Raw genomic sequence first — 17,816 nt, 5'->3', positions numbered from 1 at the left:
TCCTGAGGGGCGAGGTGGAAGGGCTTCCTGTGTTGAACAAGGGAGCAAGGTACTGGTCATCACGCATTTCGAGTCGAGATTGTGATGGAACCGGCAAGAGGCAGTAAAGATATGTTGCTTCGTGCAGATTGCGTTCACTCAATGGTCCAGGAGTTCCTTGGGAGCGGCCCGCTGCGGCTCGTGAGTATCAGTCGTGCAACGTCAAATTGCACTGAGTATCACATGCTTAGCTTCATTTCGTGGCACAAAAGCTCTTCGTCTCTGCAAGCATCTCTTCGTCTCGACATCACTTTTCGAAACGCAACATACCACCGCATCTCCAACACGCACCATCACAAACAGCGGCTTTGGTAGACGTACCACATTCGAGAACGGGACAATGTACGAATACACCAGGACGATCGAGCGTCAGCGCATTTGCTCCGGCTCCGAGCGTCTGCGACAGCTTTTCCACGTTGGAGCGCCGGAACCAATGTGGTCGGCAAGATTCACTGGTAGTCCGTACTCCTTTGAGGTCTACGACCGCTGGCTCCGTGAAGGGAATCTGCCCATGGGCGTGGTGGAGGCGAACAATCGGATGGCGGATGGCGTGCTCGAGGACTGGGGCTACATGAAGCTAGCGGAGCTCTACCATTGTGTGCGCTGGCTCGAAGACCACCGTTTTCGTGATGCTATTCTCGATGCATTCCTGGGAAAGCTGCAATCTCCGAGGAGCGTTGATCTACCAGGACCTGAATGCACGCTTGGCTTTACGACCCTCGGTCTGGCGTTGAGGCGGACCAGCTGAAAAAGCTTATTGTGGATGCCTAGGTTGCGGAAGAGACCGAGGAAGACATCAGAAGGCTGGCGAGATTCCAGGAAGGCTATCGCTATTCGAACGGAAGATGTGCGAGCTTGGCCGAGTTTCGACTCCAACATGATCTGGCGAGGCTCAAGGTGCGCAGGAAGAACTGCACCAAGATCATCCAGTTCTCGGCAGAAGATTACCACACAGAGCCGACCGGAGTAGATGAGCGTCCAGCTAAAGCGAATGGGGGTCACGGAGGTCGTGGCTGATGTGGTGAGGCGCGCAGTACTACGACTGAGCCTGCTGCATTTGCGACTGGATCTGAAGAATCTGCATCACGATCAGCAATTGCCAACAACAAAGAAGGTACAATAAAGCGACAACTGACCTCCATCTTCTTTCCTTCGCTCTTCTCCTGGATGCCTTTGATGCTTCCTTCGATTCTCTTACTACACAAAAGTCAGCGAAGCAACGAGGAGCCATAGCCTCAAGAGAGGGAATAGTTAGCACCCACATTTCTTGCTCTATGTAACTCAACCTTCCATCTACTGTACTCTTCGCTTCGGTCGTGTCTTGCTTCAGTAACACTGGGCCAACGAGTTTGTAGATTGTGGCGTCGTCTGCCAAGCCATTGAACTCCTTCTGAACGCCTACGTTCTCTTGTTGTTGTGACTCGAGCTTTTGACGTGCTGAGACGAGTGTGCTGAGTTCTACCGACAGATTAGCCTGTGCCATCACGAGGTCAGGAAGGCCGTGTTTACCTGTTTGCAGGCTCTGGTATTCGTCTGAGAGACTGTTGAGTTGTGCTCGTTCGGCCATGGTGGGGGAAACGAAGTGGATGAGTAGCGAGGATGAGAGTGTCAAGTGGACGATTCTGACCCTGCCAGGTTCGGGTAATGCTTGAGTGCAGTGCAGGAGATGAGTAGCAGCTTGAGGTTGATGTTGTGATGGAGTGACGGTGCTGTCTGCAAAGTACGAAGACCCCACGCCTTCACGTGGGAGAGGGCGCTCGGGCCTTCCGCTTCTCGGCACTGGGCAGCGGTTGCCCCACGTTTCGCGCGTGCGACATGGTGGTCGAGAACATGACGAACAACATCCACGACACATCCGATTTGCAAGCGCTGACAGTCTGCTGAGTCGCCTGGTAGTACCCAAAGATACACCACATCGGGAACGCCACCACGATACCTTGCAGGACGAGGCCTGCCTTCCCATTGAACACACCCAAGCCCCTCCACCATGTCGAACACCGACTTCCTGGGACGTGCGATAGAGCAGGTCAAGAAGGCAATCGAGATGGACACGGCAGGCGACTACGACAAAGCATACCAACAATACTACCAAGCACTCGAGCTCTTCATGCTGGCGTTGAAATGGGAGAAGAACGCAAAGTCAAAGGAGATGATCAGGCAGAAGGCAGGCGAATACATGGAGCGCGCAGAGAAGCTCAAGAACCACTTGGCAGAACAGGACGGCAAACGGAAACCGGCGGCGATGGGTGCTAACGGCAAAGCGTCCAATGGTGCCGGGAAAGGCCAGAATGAGGACGACGAGCAGGATGCAGACAGCAAGAAGTTGAGGGGAGCGCTGGCGGGTGCCATCTTGACGGACAAGCCGAACATCAAGTGGGAAGATGTCGCTGGTCTGGAGGGTGCGAAGGAGGCGCTGAAGGAGGCCGTCATATTACCCATCAAGTTTCCACATCTGTTCACTGGAAAGAGGCAGCCGTGGAAGGGAATACTGCTGTATGGGCCGCCCGGTACGGGTAAATCGTATCTTGCGAAAGCAGTCGCGACGGAGGCGAACAGTACCTTCTTCAGCGTGAGTTCGTCAGATCTGGTCAGCAAGTGGATGGGAGAGTCGGAACGGTAAGAATGATCTACCCTGGCTGGCAGGCCGCGATACTGACACCACGACAGATTGGTTAAACAGCTCTTCAACCTCGCCCGCGAAAACAAACCCTCCATCATCTTCATCGACGAAATCGATGCCCTCTGTGGCCCCCGAGGAGAAGGAGAATCCGAAGCATCACGACGTATCAAGACAGAACTGCTCGTCCAAATGGACGGTGTAGGCCGCGACAGCAAAGGCGTCCTCATCCTCGGCGCAACGAACATCCCCTGGCAACTCGATGCAGCGATACGAAGACGATTCCAGCGACGAGTACACATCTCCCTCCCCGACCAGCCCGCGCGAATGCGAATGTTCGAACTCGCAGTCGGCAACACACCCTGCGAGCTACAAGCAGACGACTACAGAACGCTGGCAAAGTATTCAGAAGGATACTCGGGAAGTGATATCAGTATCGCGGTGCAAGATGCGTTGATGCAGCCTGTGAGGAAGATCCAGACGGCGACACATTACAAGAAGGTCACAGTGGATGGGGAGGAGAAGTTGACGCCTTGTTCGCCTGGGGATGAAGGAGCGATGGAGATGAATTGGACACAAGTGGAGACTGAGCAGTTACTGGAGCCGCCGCTGCAGGTCAAGGACTTCATCAAGGCGATCAAGGCTTCGCGGCCGACGGTCAGTGGGGAGGATCTGCATAGGAATGAGGATTGGACGAAGGAGTTTGGGAGTGAGGGCGCATGAGCGAGGGTACTTTTGGATGTTGCTTTCTATGGCAGGGGGATTTGGAGCGATATACAGCGCATCGCGGCGTTTTGAGGATGGCTGCTCAGCATTTGAAGCCAAGGCGTTACGACAGAAGATTACAGCCTCTCGTGCATTACTTCTTCATTCCATTTGGCACTGTTCACCCACGTCAACAGCGATTCCTTCCGTCATCTCCACTCGAAGCGTCCCACCCGCGCTTCTCCATATCGTCCCCGCAACGCAAAAAAGCAGAAATATCTCAAGAGTATCATCGCATTACTACACGGCTCGCGCCACACAATCTTTCCCGCCCGGAACCCCATTTCCACTCACACCACATGATACCCCGCCAATACCAACCCCAACGCAATCTGGCCCTCCTCCTGCCCCCTCCTTTCCTGCTCCCCAATCCCCGTCAACGTCCCAACCTGCGTCGTAGTCTCGCTCGATCCCCTCGAAGCTTCACTCCCTCCCTGTGTCGTCTGCTTACTATTACGACTACCCCTCGCACCGCCCGTCGCCCCACTCCCGCTCGTCGGCGCCCCGGATCCAACACCTCAACTCAATCCGGATGATATTTTCTTCTCTCGGGCCCCTACCTAGCGAGCCATGCTAGAATTCTACTTGGGGAAATGTTTCGCGATGAAGGCGTTGTAGGTTGGCAAGTAGCTATCTATTGTGGACGCGGAAGCTTCGAGGTTGGAGGAAAGCGCTGTTTGGGGGTTCTCGTAGCTGGGGTCGTCAGGGGAGGTTATAGCGTAGAGGGCGTAGAAGTGGATGATCGTGATGATGATGTAGATGGCGCCGCTGAGGGCGAAGATGGAGGTTAGCGTGCATTTTTGGCGGTTGGGGAGGTTTAGCGATTGGGGGACGGGGAGGGGGAGGGTCGCGACTAGGATGTCGCTTAGGACGCCGGGGGCGGAGTTGATGAACCTGGGTGGGGTGTTAGAAGTGGCGTAGGACGGGAGGGTGGTGAGGTTGGTTGTCGGTGTGTGTGGGGACTACTGACCGTACTGGAAGTCTGGGAAGGCAGGTCCCGGGTCGTTCAGGATGCCAGAAGTGGAAGACTGGTTTGCAGAGGAAGACGGTGATGAAGACGGTGAAGGCGATCAGGATGGCGCCGACGATGTAGCAGGCGATTACGAATTTGCGTGTTGAGCCAAAGACGCGTAGGCATTGCGACACCTGGACAGAGAAGCCTCGTCAGTGTAACGTACTAATGATAGACACACGCTGCACTCGCGATCGATAGCTTCGCCAGGCCCAGCCCTATGTGGTACAGTATAATGGAGATCCAAAGCCATCGCAAAAGATTCGTCCGTTCAGTGTTGCTAAGACTAGCCTGATGCCGTCCGAGTCCATTATATGCTACCATCCACATCAGCCGCGCATTCCCATCCCACGATACCATCCCCTCGACAACACTCGACAGACCAACTCACTCTCCAACGTAACCATACCCGTAAACACAATCACAAACCCCAAACTCCCAAGAATCAAGTAATCATCACACTTAAGCTGCCTCACAATAACAGCTGTCGTAAAAATCCGTAACGCCACCGCAAGGATCGCCAGGAGAGTTGTCGTCCAGATTGCCGTGTATATGGCTGCAGGAGAGGCGTGGCCAGAGACCATTCTTATCGACGTCACATAAGTCGTGTCGATGACGATGACCGGCGATGCCTTCCTCGAGGGCCGGCTTCGACACCAAGAGTTGATGCTTGTAATGATTCGGATCTCAGCAGCGCAGGCGGAGGCTGAGTGACATGGTTTCTGGCAGCTAGTCGGTCACTACGTGCGGAGCAGTGGAGGTGACGAGGGAAGTTGAGTTCGGATGCATGGAAGAAGACAAAGTGCTTTGTTCTAGACGCCGGGGTGTTGAACGACTGTCCTCTCTGTCTTTTCTTGGTGAACGGTGGAGCAACGACGTGTGTTTGGTTGGAGAGTGGACATGCAAGGAATAGACCTGGTAGAGTCGACTTGGCACCGAGTTCATGTACGGTACGGCTCCAATGCTTGTGGGCATTTGATAGTAGGTGTTAGTAAGGTCTATCAGGATTGAGCGAGGATGCTTGAGGCGGTTGTAAGGTGATTAATATCGTGTGTATGGTGCTGGGAATAATTTCTACCAGAGACACCACAACGTTGATCTTCTGGAAGAGTGGTGTTCAACTCTCGAGCCCTGGTATCAGTCAGATCAGCACTTGTAGATTAGCGGCAATGGCAAGATTAGCACCAGGGATCCTGCGAACGTGAGGCTGCATGGCTCCTTACACAGCGTCGCCGCGGCCTATATATCTCGAAGGCTCAGCGATGTCACTGAAATCGCTCGTATACTTCGTTTCGTATGCGATGAGGGTACAGTAGGTTCACGGTCTGCAAAGTAAGGCACAAGCCGACATCGTGGGCTGACAGGTGGCCGGGGTAGCTGATCCTGGGGCGACGCTGCTCAGGCTTAGGTAACGGCAGAACCTGGTACATACGGTATGCAGTCGCACAAAGATGGTAGCACCATAGCGTTCATATTTTCACTAAATATTAATGTAGTACTTCGCGCCAACGAGGTTTGGACATCAAGCAAACCATCTCCTTAGTATAGACGTAGCAGCATCCAATTAGCGATGTGTTCAATCTACCTCCCATGTCTCTTCGTCGTTGTTAATCGCAGAGCTATGTGGCTCGCGGGAGACTGCTCGATGTGGGCAGCACCTCGTGCTTACAAAGTCAGCGGTCTTCGTAGCGCTGCATCACAATCACCCAGCTCCTAGCTGTTCGTCGTCGAGTCCCGTATGAGCGAAGTCTTAAGAGCAGCGCCCCAGCCATTTGCAGTCCATCACGTCCTTGGCATCCTGCAACTCAGCCTTCCCATCAGAGACACCTGGGGGCAGTGTAACCTGGGGAGTCGAAGCTGGCAGAGGACGAGTGACCGTAGATAAAGTGGAGCTCGGTGGCGTCTGCGTCGTGGTCGCGGTTCCAATAATTAGGGTCAGACCCGCGGCGTTAGCAGCAGATACAGCAGAAGCTGCTTCGCTGTCCATCCTACTGTAGTTGAACTTCGCATCCTGGCTCAGAAATCTACAATCGGCTGGCTCCGCTCCAAGCTTTTTCAGGACAGTACCATCGGCTTCGCACACTTCCTTAGGTTGAGGCCGCCCGGGTAGCAGGTAATCTACCCCCGGTCCGTACCAAGCATCCAAGCCATGTGCCATCTGGAAAGCTTCCCATCCCAATCTCCTGCCTTCAGATGTCGGCATGTAGTCCATGTCCTCATTGTCCGTGATCGCGAAGTGTTTAGGCGCATTCAATTCGTCGGAGATCTTATCCATGATAGCTGCGATCGGCTCTTGAATGAGGTCTAGGGCTAGGTTGATCGCGCGGGCAACATGGTCTCCCACACCCTCGTCGCCATCGAACATATCGCAATGCGCGAATACTCTTGCGGACCAGTAGAGGCCCTTTGCGGCGTAGGTTTTCTTCTGAAGTTGGCCAATTTGGTTGCTGTCGATACGAATACCAAAGAATGATGCGTAGAATCTGCAACCGGTTCGGACATCGACTTCGAACATCCAGCCGGGTCGAGTCCACTCCTCGCCTTTCAGTTCTTTACATACTGGGTCGTCCACTGTGTATGATTAAGCTTTTGAATGAATGACTTTGGCGGTAGTGACGTACCCGCAGCACCTGCTACTTTGTATTCAACCTTGATGATTTCCTTTAAGTAGCATCAGCACAACAGTCACCCATGAGACAGGGTCAACTCTTACAAAGTGTCCACCAAAACCTATGGGTGGATGTATGTAGTCGTTGCTCCAGCCCTGCGCGGGTGCGCCAGGATTGAGGTTGGGCGTCAACGTGAAGTCGAAAGCCGGGCCTATGCTCCATGATGAAGTGATCCAGGGATCATTCGCAATATCAACACGAGCCTTCAAATACTTCAGCTCAATTGCCATGTCTGACTTCACGATACTGTCTTTTGGTTTGGTGAGATCCAATGTCAGGTTCCCTACCCCGATCTTGGCGCTCAATCCGGGCAGCGTGATGTTGGCTTTCAGACCCGCGGCAATTACCCGCTCAAATCGCAACACTGGTAAACACCAAGTCATCTTACCCAAACCATTACCCTGCGGAAGTCAGCTGGTATTACAATCAGACATCATACATGAACCCACCGATCCAACCTTTTTCCCGCCGTCGTTTCCACTAAAGCCAGATTGCTTTTTGGTTCCTAAGCTTCCAGGTCCGTTTGCAATGACTACTCCGCATCAGCACAAACAATGAGTACAGAGCACCGAAAGAGTTACTGTGGGCAGCTTACTCGGTGCAGAACCTCCAGTGCCTGAGCTCACCAGGAATCCCCAAGAGATAACCGGCCCTTCCTTCAGCGACTCGACGCCAAAGTCTACATCAAACCACAAGCCGGCACTGATGTCCAGCAGCAATTGCGGCTGTACATGAATATCGATCTCTTCTTCGACCTCTAGCTCAAACTTGGCCTCCTCTATATGCCTTTGCACAATTTTCAACGCGTAGTCTTCGAAGTCGTCATAGAATGCGGCTGCTTCGTGAAATTTGTCCCAGCAGTGACCCCAGCGGAATAAGCAGATAATACCCTCTTTGAGGACGGCAGTGGGATGCAGCAGCAGGTTGTCGAGATAAGGGTCGCATTTCGCATGGTAATTTCTCATCTGCTCGTCGATGCAAAAAGGATAACTCATGCTACTTGCATGGTCACAGGGCTCGTCTCGCTTGAAGTGCTTGTCGTGATGTGGTGTACGGCCTGTTCTTGGATCGGAATCCGGTGTCTCGAATTCACTGCGTTTGAGGTGCATTGCGATGCGTTCATATTCGGCATACTGCTATCAGTCAGGCAAAGCAGTACCTCAAACAGCGAGCAAGTTGTTACCATTGCGTGTGAGAGCCTCGGACCACCGGGCAGATCGCGCTTCGGGTGCTTTTTCCTGCCATCGTCTTCAAGCTCCTCTGGACTGTTGATACATTCAGGTGGTCCTTTGTGCTTCTTTCCCCTCAGATCGAACTTCAGACGTAGCGTGGCCTTGAACTTGCCGATGATGTGGCAGTTCGGACAAGTAGCGGTGACGCGCGGTATCTTGATGTACTCATCAAGGAGTTTCCTATCGCAGTGTCAGTGCTTGAGCGACATTGGTAGGCCCACCGACTTACCGCTCTTTCTCCCCAGACAGACCCCAAGGAATCATCCATATTTTGTCGAGGTTGTAGTCCCAGTCTTTGATCCAAGATATATATGCCGGTACAACGAACGCACTAAGGGCCACTGTGGCGACACCGAGCGGCGCAAAGACAGGTCCAAGGAAGGAAATAAGGGTTCCAATCCTTACGCTCGGGGACATCTCATTTGCTTTCATAATTTCCGTCAAGATGGCATAATAAGGAGCACCGATAGCACAGGCTTGCAGGCCGAAGAACGGCCCACCTAGAATGACACCTGCGACGCAAACACCGGCGGCAACGCCTTTTGTCTGCCGCTTCGAGACTTCGGCATTGAGATCTGTGGCGAATCAGTGCTGGTTTGATTGCAAACTTGCTGTGACTCACGCGGCACATAGCCAGAACTGGGCCTCGGATCTGGGAAGTATCCTGGTGGCACGGCCGCCATGCCTGTCGTGATACTATGAGCCCATCCTGACTTCATGTCGATCCTGGCCCACAAGGGTGTTGCATGAATGATGGCCCGCATCTCCTCAAAGTCCCAATCAATGCCGTCCGAGCTATATACCAGTCAGTACGCTGAGCATAACGCTACCGACGAGACCCACAGGTAAAAGGAACGATCTCCAGCCATTTGGAAACAATGAGGATCTTCAATCACGAAGACCAAGTCTTCCCCAGAGCCCCATGCTGTGTTTGCAAGTTTGGTAGCATCCTGGTTGATGAACAGCAGTACTATATCAGTGTCATGAGCAGCGACAGCTCTCTCATCGCAGAGTACCCGCTGGTTCACCAGTAGGGGCTCGATCTGTTCGAGGTCGACGTAGGTATAGTCCTCATGATAAGCCGTCGTGCAATCGAGTTCATTGTGATCTGGTGAGTGATCTTAGCATCGGTAAGAATTAGCTTCTGATACATAACGTACCTCCCTCAGGATAAACGTGGCAGAAGGTGTGATTCGATTTTGGCCTGAGTGATTGCTCGACGAAGATAGGCGCTTCTCCAGGGGGGAGCGCTTGACGCAAAGTGACAGGTACTTTGTCTCCGGGATCTTTGGGCCGGGTGCTTGACGATGTTGCATAACACACTGGAGCGATGAGACATAAGGCCCGCCATATTGCCACCAGCTTTGCCATGAACATTCGACGGTCGCCTCAGGCAGGCTAGAACCCACCCCTTGGCCTGAATCAAGAGCAGGCAACAGACGTGCAAAGGACCAGAGGAGATGACCACGAGTGCCTACCTCAGTCATATCGCGCACATCTCTGACAAGAGGCGTGCCATAGATGGTCCAGCGCACCAAATCATCGTGTCATGACTTCTTTGTCGACTTCTGCTCCGCCAATGGCACCAGATCAACGTGTCTCGATCGGGTGTATCTTTCCGCCTGCGACGGTGCGTGGACAACTCTTGTAGCTAACAACTGACGAGCCGAGGGGTCGACAGAGGTCGCGAGGTGCCGACTGTGTGTACCGTGTGACGGACGAGGGGGCTTGTTCTCTCTGCACGTCGAGGTAAGCAGGAAAAGAGCAACATCCAGTAGCTCGCGGTGATAAGGGAAGCGGTATGATCAAGCCTGAGGTTAGCGGCCCAGCTACCAGAGAGCGACAATGGCGGCATTGGGTGGCGCCTGAATGAGCTCGACGTCCTTGCGGCATCTGTGTCCCACATCAGACGAGGGGGTGTCGTTGTTGGAGCTGGGCGAAACTTGAGAGAGGACTCGGGAGTAGAATATCCGCATCTTGGTTCCGAGCGGACCGAACTCCACCTTCATGCCTTTCACGTTGCGGGACTAGAATAGAATAGCTTCGTCCAGTCGACGACCCACGACTGGACTTCTACTGCTCATCGATACAACGAGGGTGTTACAAGACCAAGTCGTACCGCAGAGCACGGACCAACAGTTCATTGCCGCAACTTCATACGAGCTGGACATTGCTCGCAGCGTGCGTGGGAAAACATGGCCGCCCACCGCTCAGGCTTGCCACGGATTCATCCTTTGCTTGTACTGGGCTAGCAATCAGCACTAGGTGACAAGTGTGCCCTAGCAGCAATGTATAACGGGCGCCCTCGGACACCTCCCCTCAGGCTAGAGCATAGCACCTCAAGTCATGTACATGTAGGTCGATACACAGACATCATGTCCTTGGATTCAGTCTTGTCAGCAGAACTTGAATCTACCCCTCGCTCTGATGTGTTGATGAGAGTAGAACAGAGATGCTATTAGAACCATCGAAGATGCAAGGAGAATCGTCGACTTGTGGCCACAACAATGCGGCTACCTTGCAGATAAGTGCGATATGATGCACGAGCTTTTCCCTGGACGTCGGCGTGATGCCAACCCGAAAAGCAAACCAGAACCCACGATAGCGAGTTCGACGACTGCTGATCCACTCGAGCCGCAGCCCACACTGACAGATGGCACTGCGAACAATTCCTCCCATCGAGGAAATTACACGGGCATGCCTACAACACGGCACTGCGCAGAGCTGGTCGTATGCCGAAGCTCCAACGCACAACGGAGGACGCACGTTCGTGTGACACAGATCCTCATCGATAACATCCGAGACGGCACATACGATTTGACGTATGACGCATTACTGTGTCAACAGCTGCCCGGACCCGGTAAAGAAGCACATGATACTGCGGAGCATGTACGACGGGACGTATCGAGCGCATTGGGCAAGTGTGAATCTGGAGCCAACAAAGAACTTGGGGAAATTCAAACGTACCTTGAAAAGTGTAAGAACCGACGGGCTATCATTCTGGGCAAGGAAAAGATTGTTCTAGACCAGCTGAAAAAGACCGAAGAGAGGATTCTCAAGGAGGGTCTCGCTGCGGGACATACGCCGAGTGCTGGCCAAGCCATGCACGCGCGTGACACTACTGCAAGCAATGTATCCCAGTACAACGGAACGTCGCATGCTAGCACTGGCGCCGTTCCCCAGAGCGAGAGATTTAGTGAGAGGAGACTTGATCGACGCGCAAGTCAATTCGGAAGTAGTTGTGAAGGGCAAGCCGATGCCAAGTGGGGCCAGTTTCAGGATTGCCAAGAAAACTTGAGAGACAGCATGATCAGGATCAAGGACACACTGGACCAGCTCATGACCCTACAAGAGACGAAGCTCGGCGTCGACTATCCCCAAAGGCAGACTCGTAGTGTTGTTGAGCCACAGGGCGTGTCTTCCTTCGCTTTTAGCAGCATTGCTGGATCCAACTCGAGCGATATCAACTCACCTCACTTGCACGAAGCGAATGTGGCCAAACGCGACGGCTCGCATACCGACCGCCGCATGGCTAACGCACAGGTCGTCATAAGCTTTTGGGAAGATTCCCACAAGGAATACTATGAAGACCTTCTTGACACAACTCAGCGGCTCATCAAAAGAGGTTGGCAACTTTACGACGCGTTGGAGGCAGACGTCAAGAACAGGAAAGCGATGACAGCCTCTACTGTCACCATCACCCGGACCATGCTAGCGAGTGTGATCAAGAAGCCAGCCGCCGTTACGCAGTGCTCCAAAGACACTGTCACAGAAGTCATCACCAGGACTGTACAGGGCAGCAGCCATATCGCAGAGACATCTACCAAGGACGGCAACGCTCCGGTACCCATACAGTCGAAAGTCCTTGGCACGCACTACCACAACATGACCTCTTCGATCAAACCAAGCAAGCCAACAGATACACAACCGACTTCAGCAGAAGACCCAGATACTGCAACTGCCCATCAGGAGAAAGCCCAGGCGAAGGCATCTTCTACCTCCTCTCCCAGTGTTGCTTCTCAAAACTCTACGAGGGCAGACCACACAGTCACGGTCGTGAGCGTCAGCGTCAGTACCCTCACACCAGCATCCATACGTCCAGAATCAACAGAAGATGCTGAATCGACCTTCTTCACCCTGCTTCCAGAGCCGACAACTTCAAGCTTGAGCACGAGTCAGCAAACTGCACTCTCGACCTCCGCTCTGCCTCAAGCCACTTCGGCACCTTCCCTACCAGCTGAAGCAGCTCAGAGCAGTGGTGTACAGGCACCAAAGGCACACGTGATCTCTTCTTCAATGTACGGGACGGGAACTCTTCTCGTCTGGATGGGCCCTGCCTCGACGTCAGCGTAAAACCTGGGCAAAAAGGAAGCGAGAGATCATCGAGCGCTGGGGTCATGACCGTCTGAGAACAAATGATGTTCAAGTTGACAGATTGGGACAATACTGCAGAGTTTGAACATATACTAGCATAGCTTGGTGTATGGAGCTACCAATATGATACGTAATGTACTTAATATAATCCTTTTGGCATTGCAAACCATCCACCGTCAAGGCGTTTACTTTCCCCAGCCTTTTCGAACCTCGTCCATTCGCAAGCTCGATCAAATGACACACCACCTCCCCATCACAGCTACCGACGGCATCCACAAGATCGGGCTCATCCTCCTCCTGCTGCTGTTCATGAGTCACCGTGGGTTGCATCACACACTATCATAGCACCTTTCCTAGCTAAGCTGAATCGCTAATCTGTAAATCTCGCGCTTCCACGCCTTCTTGATAGCAAAAGCGAAAATTCCTGCTCCCTCCAGAGAAATGGCGGCCATATCAGTCTTTGGCGGGAGAGCGATGTCGAACGGCAGGCCCCATCTTGATCGAGCCGAGCTCGTCACCATAAAGTCATCCCTTGATAGTCTTGACACATCTCGGCAGCATACGTGAGATTTGACTGACATCTCGAACAAGCTCGAGGATGTTTGATCTCATATGTCCCCTTCGCCTCACTTCACTTGGCAACGGTGCACAGTCATGATGGAGCAAAGGAAGAAACTTCGCTGTCCTGCTCTTCAATTTCAGTATCAATGAAGCTGGGCTCAATTCCAATGGTATCTCCCATGCCACCCTAGCGCCAAATATGCTACCCACCCATAGCTATGTAGAGCTCCCCGTCCGTACTCCCAGCACGGGTATTGGTACTGTGACCCACAACGCCTCGCCGTCCCTTCAAAACTCCGCAATGACATAGAACAGCATATACGCCTCAGCCTGCAACACCTCCCTCTCTTCCACCTGCACAACCTTCTCATCATCAAACCTGAACCACTCGTTCCCCTGCCTCGAATACGAGATGTAATGCCCATTGTCAATTTTCCCCTTGTGCACAACCACAGATGACAGCTCGAAGATGGGTTTCTGCGGCTCGGAGTCTTCCTTCTTGTCCTTCTTGGCGGCAGGTTTGACGTCTATGGTGTCGCCGTCATCGCTGTCGTCGTTCTTTTCGGGATGGTGGCCGTTTGTTGTAGGAGCTTTGGTTTCTTTGGAGAGCCAGGGCGACATGTCGAGCGAGAAGGGAAAGCGGATTGTGGTGTTGACTTTGTTGCTCTCGGCTTTCGTCTTGCTATGGGCAAAGCGCTTGAGGTGTATTGGTAGGACAGGCGGTAGTTGTGTCAGGGACAGCTTCTTCTTCGCTTCCTTTGGCGCATTGCATTTCCGGCAGGTGTAGTTCTCGCTCGTCAGAGTCTCGGTGCTGGTGAATCGATCCAGACACTCTCGCAAATCCATCGGTATGGCCTCCTTTATAGTCTGTACCGCATTTGTAAGCGCCAGCTTCTTCTTCTTGGTGACGAAGCCAGTAGTCTTGATATCCAGACTCAGATCCATGAAGGGCTCTGATGTGGTATTCGTGTTCTTGCACTCCGAGCAAGTAACCGTGCTCCTCATGAGACCACTGAATGTCTGGTGTATGATGCAGTCACAGCTCTCAGTCTTCTTTTGTGTGTCATTCCCATCCTCTTTCTCATCGCTATCGGTAATCGCCTCATGTAGACTGTCCAGTATAAAGCCCAGAAACTCGTGTGCATCTTGTTGACTGTACCCTGCCAGACTTCCGCCTCCTTTCCAGCAAGCTTGCAGCATATGTACCGCTCCGTATCCTTCATGCTTTTCTGAGCCAAAGAAGTCGGTGAAGATGTCGTCCAGGGAACACGACGTGCAGCAGTCGCGCTCGCACTCGCTCGATTTGTGGCCTTCGCAGAGATACCACGCCCGTATCAGAGGGTTGTGTATGAGCGACTGTAGTATCACCGACATGAAGCACGTCTGGCCCATGTTATAGAATCCTCTCAACCCCGTTGCCGCACATGGTGTAGCTGTGGTATTGCTCGCAACCAGTTTACGATCACTTTCTGACAGTGAATCCGACTGTTTCCGCTTCTTGCTCTTTGTGTCTCGTATCTCCTCAAAGGTCGGATCGTAGATGAAGTCCTCGCACTCGTGGCAGTAGATGAAGCCGTTTGTTGACTCTACCGAGAAGCCATGTCCCTTAGAATGTCTCTCCCTAGTCGCGCTCACTCTCGGACATTGCAGACATAAATATGTCACTCGAATCGTACATGATGGGCCGTCTGCGTTCTTGTAGTATCTATCGGCAAAGTTGTCTTCGTTCTTGACTACTCGGATCGCTTTTGTGTATTGGTCGATCGCTTGCTTTCGTGCTTGTTCGAGGAGTCCTTTGATATGTGCTGATATCGTAAGTAAGTCATCTTTCACAGAGGTATCTATACTCACTGCAGCCAAATGTGGTGTGCATGGGTGTTGAGGGTATCTTGTTGGTATCTGTTGTGCCCGCCTTCTTCAGCAGCTTCGGCGGCGTGTCTGTCGTCGCCGACGTCGCTGTGGACGCCATCCTGGCCTCACTACTGTGTCAATGAAACTCCAGCTCGCATCTTCCAGCACATTGTACACCACGCGACTTCGATGTCAATTCGGAGATCACCACCGCCGCGGTCGCGACTCGCGAACAGACCCTGGTTCCTGTTGCACCAAAATAGCTTGGTCAAATCCGGGGAAGTGAAGCTTAACGCCACCCCTGTCGCCCATGTCGATCGTCCTGCAAACCACATCATCATGCAGACTGACATTGAACACCATCTTTCTTCTTCACCATGACCATCATATGTCATCTAGGCTACGTGTGTGCTGTGTTCTCGCCGAAGACTGGCCAGCCTCCTTTCAAGATGGCTGATATCACGGCAGACAAAGACCGTATCAAGCGCGTCGCTGATATCAATAACAGCACGATAGCACCCGAGACCGCATGGCAATACGTTTACGAACCTAGAGAGAATGATGATGACCACGAAGATCCGACGAGAAACGTGGACAAGGAGCTGCCTCGGAAGTCATAGGAAGTCTTATCAAGCAATCTCGAGTCGCCACTTCTACGCCTCCCCGCCGAGCTCAGAGCTCAAATCTACGAATACGTGCTCTGCGGCAAGACCATCCACATCGGCATCTGGAAGCGTCAGATGGGCGAATCAGGTGGCTTCCCTCTTGACGAAGGCAGATCCATCAAAGTCTTACATGCTATCTGTCTCTGCGATCGGGCCTGGGACGAAGCATACCGCATGAGCAAGCTCTCTGAGCCGGACCTCGGGGAGACATACGATGGACGAGGCTTTCTCAAGTTGTCTCGATCGCACGATGGCGACATACTGAAGAGCCACTATGTCGACCGCAAAGCTTGCAATAGTGTCCTCAACGACTTCCAGTGGCGAGACTTTATGTGCATGCCATCGAAGGAGTGCTCCTGTCCCTTCCCATGCATCCACTACTTTGAGTATCGAGCGACAATGATTGAGCAATTTGGAAAGCCGCCTGACGGAATCAAAGCCAAGCACATCTCTACAAAGTATGATCTAGCTCTCTTGCAAACCTGCAAGCTCATCTACAAGGAGACCGCCAAACTACCTTACACGAGCAACACCTTCGCCTTCCAAGATCGAATGGCGCTGAACTTCTTCTTGGACAAGGTCCTTACCTCCGCTCAACGTGATGCAGTGGAACGCATCAACGTCTGCATGCGATCACTCGCAAACCCTACACTGCCAGAGATCTTACCTATTGGGTTGAAGGTACTGCAATGTTTTGTGGTCAATCATGATGTCGACTTCTCGATCAAGTTCGGACCGTGGAAGAATCGTCTTGAGCATGTTGAGGTCATTAGTGGTTGGGATGGAAAGCGATCTATTCACGAGTGGCCTCGATCTGCCAGGCGAGAACGAGCTAAGAGCTTGGAGGAGTTTCTGTCAAAGTCGGCACTACCAGCTGATGTGACATGATGGGCCCTGATGGAAGGACCGAGCAGTATGTGGCTACAAGCTAGAAACGCTGGCTCCCCAAACTTGCTTGTGCTGCTACGTCGGAAGGATTTACCATGACGTGATATGGCTTGATCCAGCTGCCTTCATGGGGCACATGTTCTGACCCTCGCAATAGCAGCTACGAACACCAGAGCACACCGCAGATATCATGGCGGTCAAACGGACGGTTCTTGTGCGATCTCCCAGATGCCGAAGCAGAGTACTGAACTTCACAAATCCAACCCATGCATGGCCAAAATTCCACGACTTCTATGGAGCTTGGCGATACGCCCCGATTGCGTATTTGCTGTGCGAGAATGATGTAGCGCAACCGCCTGCAGTACAGAAGGCTATGGTCAAAGCTGCGCGGGCTGAGGGTGGGGCTGTGAGGGTTGAGCGTGTTAAGTCGGGACATGGTCCGTTTCTGAGGCAATCTTTAAATGGGTCATGCAGATCAAGAAGATCCTCGAAGGAGGCTTGCGGCATGAGGCGGTTTTGGGAGCATTTCGGCACAAGCGTTGTATGGGAAGGGAGCAAGAGATGTGCAGGTAGTTGAGAGACGACCACCTCTGCATAGAGGCCGATGCAGTCTCATGGTGATGTTGCATAGAATGGGAGTGATGTGTTTGGCGCCTGATCTCTTGCCTGAGCGGCCTAGCCCGCGCGAGCTGTCCCAGTTTGGCAAGCGCGAACCCCAAACGTGGTATCGCGACACGTCCCTACCTAGGTATCTCACATCCTTTACTTTCCTCCCACATTCGCATTAGCACATTCTGTCTTCTTGTTCCAGTCTTCAGTGATCCTTCTCGCTCGAATCGACACTCCGTCATCGGCGGAGACAGCGGTCGATGAGTACATGTATCCTGAGTACCAGCCGGCGTCGCCTCAGCAATCATACTTCCACTGTCCTAAGCACCTGCAAGGGCAAGACTGGCACGATATGGAACGCAGGCTATGTTACCTCCAAGGACGAGACGCCACGGAAACAAAGGTCTCTATGGACTGAAGCTGAGGATGCCATCGTGATCCGGTCACGAAATGAAGGCAAGACAACCGAACAGATCGCGTCATTGCTTCCGGGCAGGACCACGGCAGCTGTCCGCATGCGATGCCGCTATTATC

At 52.9% G+C, this 17,816-nt stretch overlaps 9 protein-coding genes across 9 annotated transcripts; 5 read left to right on the top strand and 4 right to left on the bottom strand.

Annotated features, from left to right (window-relative positions):
- Positions 1-379: 379 nt before the first annotated feature.
- On the top strand, positions 380-787 carry CLAFUR5_13355 (uncharacterized protein; the record flags this gene model as incomplete). Its single annotated transcript, XM_047912503.1, has 1 exon — positions 380-787. The coding sequence occupies one exon, from the start codon at positions 380-382 to the stop codon at positions 785-787; it is 408 nt and encodes a 135-aa protein (XP_047768220.1).
- A 288-nt stretch (positions 788-1,075) lies between these two features.
- On the bottom strand, positions 1,076-1,606 carry CLAFUR5_13354 (Prefoldin subunit 6; the record flags this gene model as incomplete). Its single annotated transcript, XM_047912502.1, has 4 exons — positions 1,076-1,117; positions 1,176-1,236; positions 1,302-1,497; positions 1,549-1,606. 4 exons carry the CDS (start codon positions 1,604-1,606, stop codon positions 1,076-1,078), a joined length of 357 nt encoding a protein of 118 aa, XP_047768219.1.
- Positions 1,607-2,026: 420 nt separating this feature from the next.
- Positions 2,027-3,379, top strand: CLAFUR5_13353 (Vacuolar protein sorting-associated protein 4; the record flags this gene model as incomplete). The annotated part of the gene is made up of 2 exons (XM_047912501.1): positions 2,027-2,655; positions 2,707-3,379. 2 exons carry the CDS (start codon positions 2,027-2,029, stop codon positions 3,377-3,379), a joined length of 1,302 nt encoding a protein of 433 aa, XP_047768215.1.
- A 332-nt stretch (positions 3,380-3,711) lies between these two features.
- On the bottom strand, positions 3,712-5,017 carry CLAFUR5_13352 (uncharacterized protein; the record flags this gene model as incomplete). The annotated part of the gene is made up of 5 exons (XM_047912500.1): positions 3,712-3,913; positions 4,007-4,315; positions 4,392-4,567; positions 4,626-4,750; positions 4,825-5,017. 5 exons carry the CDS (start codon positions 5,015-5,017, stop codon positions 3,712-3,714), a joined length of 1,005 nt encoding a protein of 334 aa, XP_047768214.1.
- A 1,166-nt stretch (positions 5,018-6,183) lies between these two features.
- On the bottom strand, positions 6,184-9,711 carry CLAFUR5_13351 (uncharacterized protein; the record flags this gene model as incomplete). The annotated part of the gene is made up of 10 exons (XM_047912499.1): positions 6,184-7,004; positions 7,055-7,094; positions 7,147-7,503; positions 7,552-7,634; positions 7,698-8,235; positions 8,286-8,514; positions 8,564-8,909; positions 8,957-9,129; positions 9,178-9,442; positions 9,495-9,711. The coding sequence occupies 10 exons, from the start codon at positions 9,709-9,711 to the stop codon at positions 6,184-6,186; spliced, it is 3,069 nt and encodes a 1,022-aa protein (XP_047768217.1).
- Positions 9,712-10,872: 1,161 nt separating this feature from the next.
- On the top strand, positions 10,873-12,687 carry CLAFUR5_13350 (uncharacterized protein; the record flags this gene model as incomplete). The annotated part of the gene is made up of 1 exon (XM_047912498.1): positions 10,873-12,687. The coding sequence occupies one exon, from the start codon at positions 10,873-10,875 to the stop codon at positions 12,685-12,687; it is 1,815 nt and encodes a 604-aa protein (XP_047768216.1).
- An 870-nt stretch (positions 12,688-13,557) lies between these two features.
- CLAFUR5_13349 (putative ubiquitin carboxyl-terminal hydrolase 8) lies at positions 13,558-15,238 on the bottom strand (the record flags this gene model as incomplete). Its single annotated transcript, XM_047912497.1, has 2 exons — positions 13,558-15,074; positions 15,121-15,238. 2 exons carry the CDS (start codon positions 15,236-15,238, stop codon positions 13,558-13,560), a joined length of 1,635 nt encoding a protein of 544 aa, XP_047767805.1.
- A 259-nt stretch (positions 15,239-15,497) lies between these two features.
- Positions 15,498-15,740, top strand: CLAFUR5_13348 (uncharacterized protein; the record flags this gene model as incomplete). Its single annotated transcript, XM_047912496.1, has 1 exon — positions 15,498-15,740. One exon carries the CDS (start codon positions 15,498-15,500, stop codon positions 15,738-15,740), a length of 243 nt encoding a protein of 80 aa, XP_047768440.1.
- Positions 15,741-15,860: 120 nt separating this feature from the next.
- On the top strand, positions 15,861-16,673 carry CLAFUR5_13347 (uncharacterized protein; the record flags this gene model as incomplete). The annotated part of the gene is made up of 1 exon (XM_047912495.1): positions 15,861-16,673. The coding sequence occupies one exon, from the start codon at positions 15,861-15,863 to the stop codon at positions 16,671-16,673; it is 813 nt and encodes a 270-aa protein (XP_047767803.1).
- Between the last annotated feature and the right edge of the window lie 1,143 nt (positions 16,674-17,816).

The sequence above is a fragment of the Fulvia fulva genome, chromosome 11 (assembly GCF_020509005.1).
Source record: "Fulvia fulva chromosome 11, complete sequence".
Taxonomy (NCBI): domain Eukaryota; kingdom Fungi; phylum Ascomycota; class Dothideomycetes; order Mycosphaerellales; family Mycosphaerellaceae; genus Fulvia; species Fulvia fulva.
This window is presented reverse-complemented; position numbering and strand designations above follow the sequence as displayed.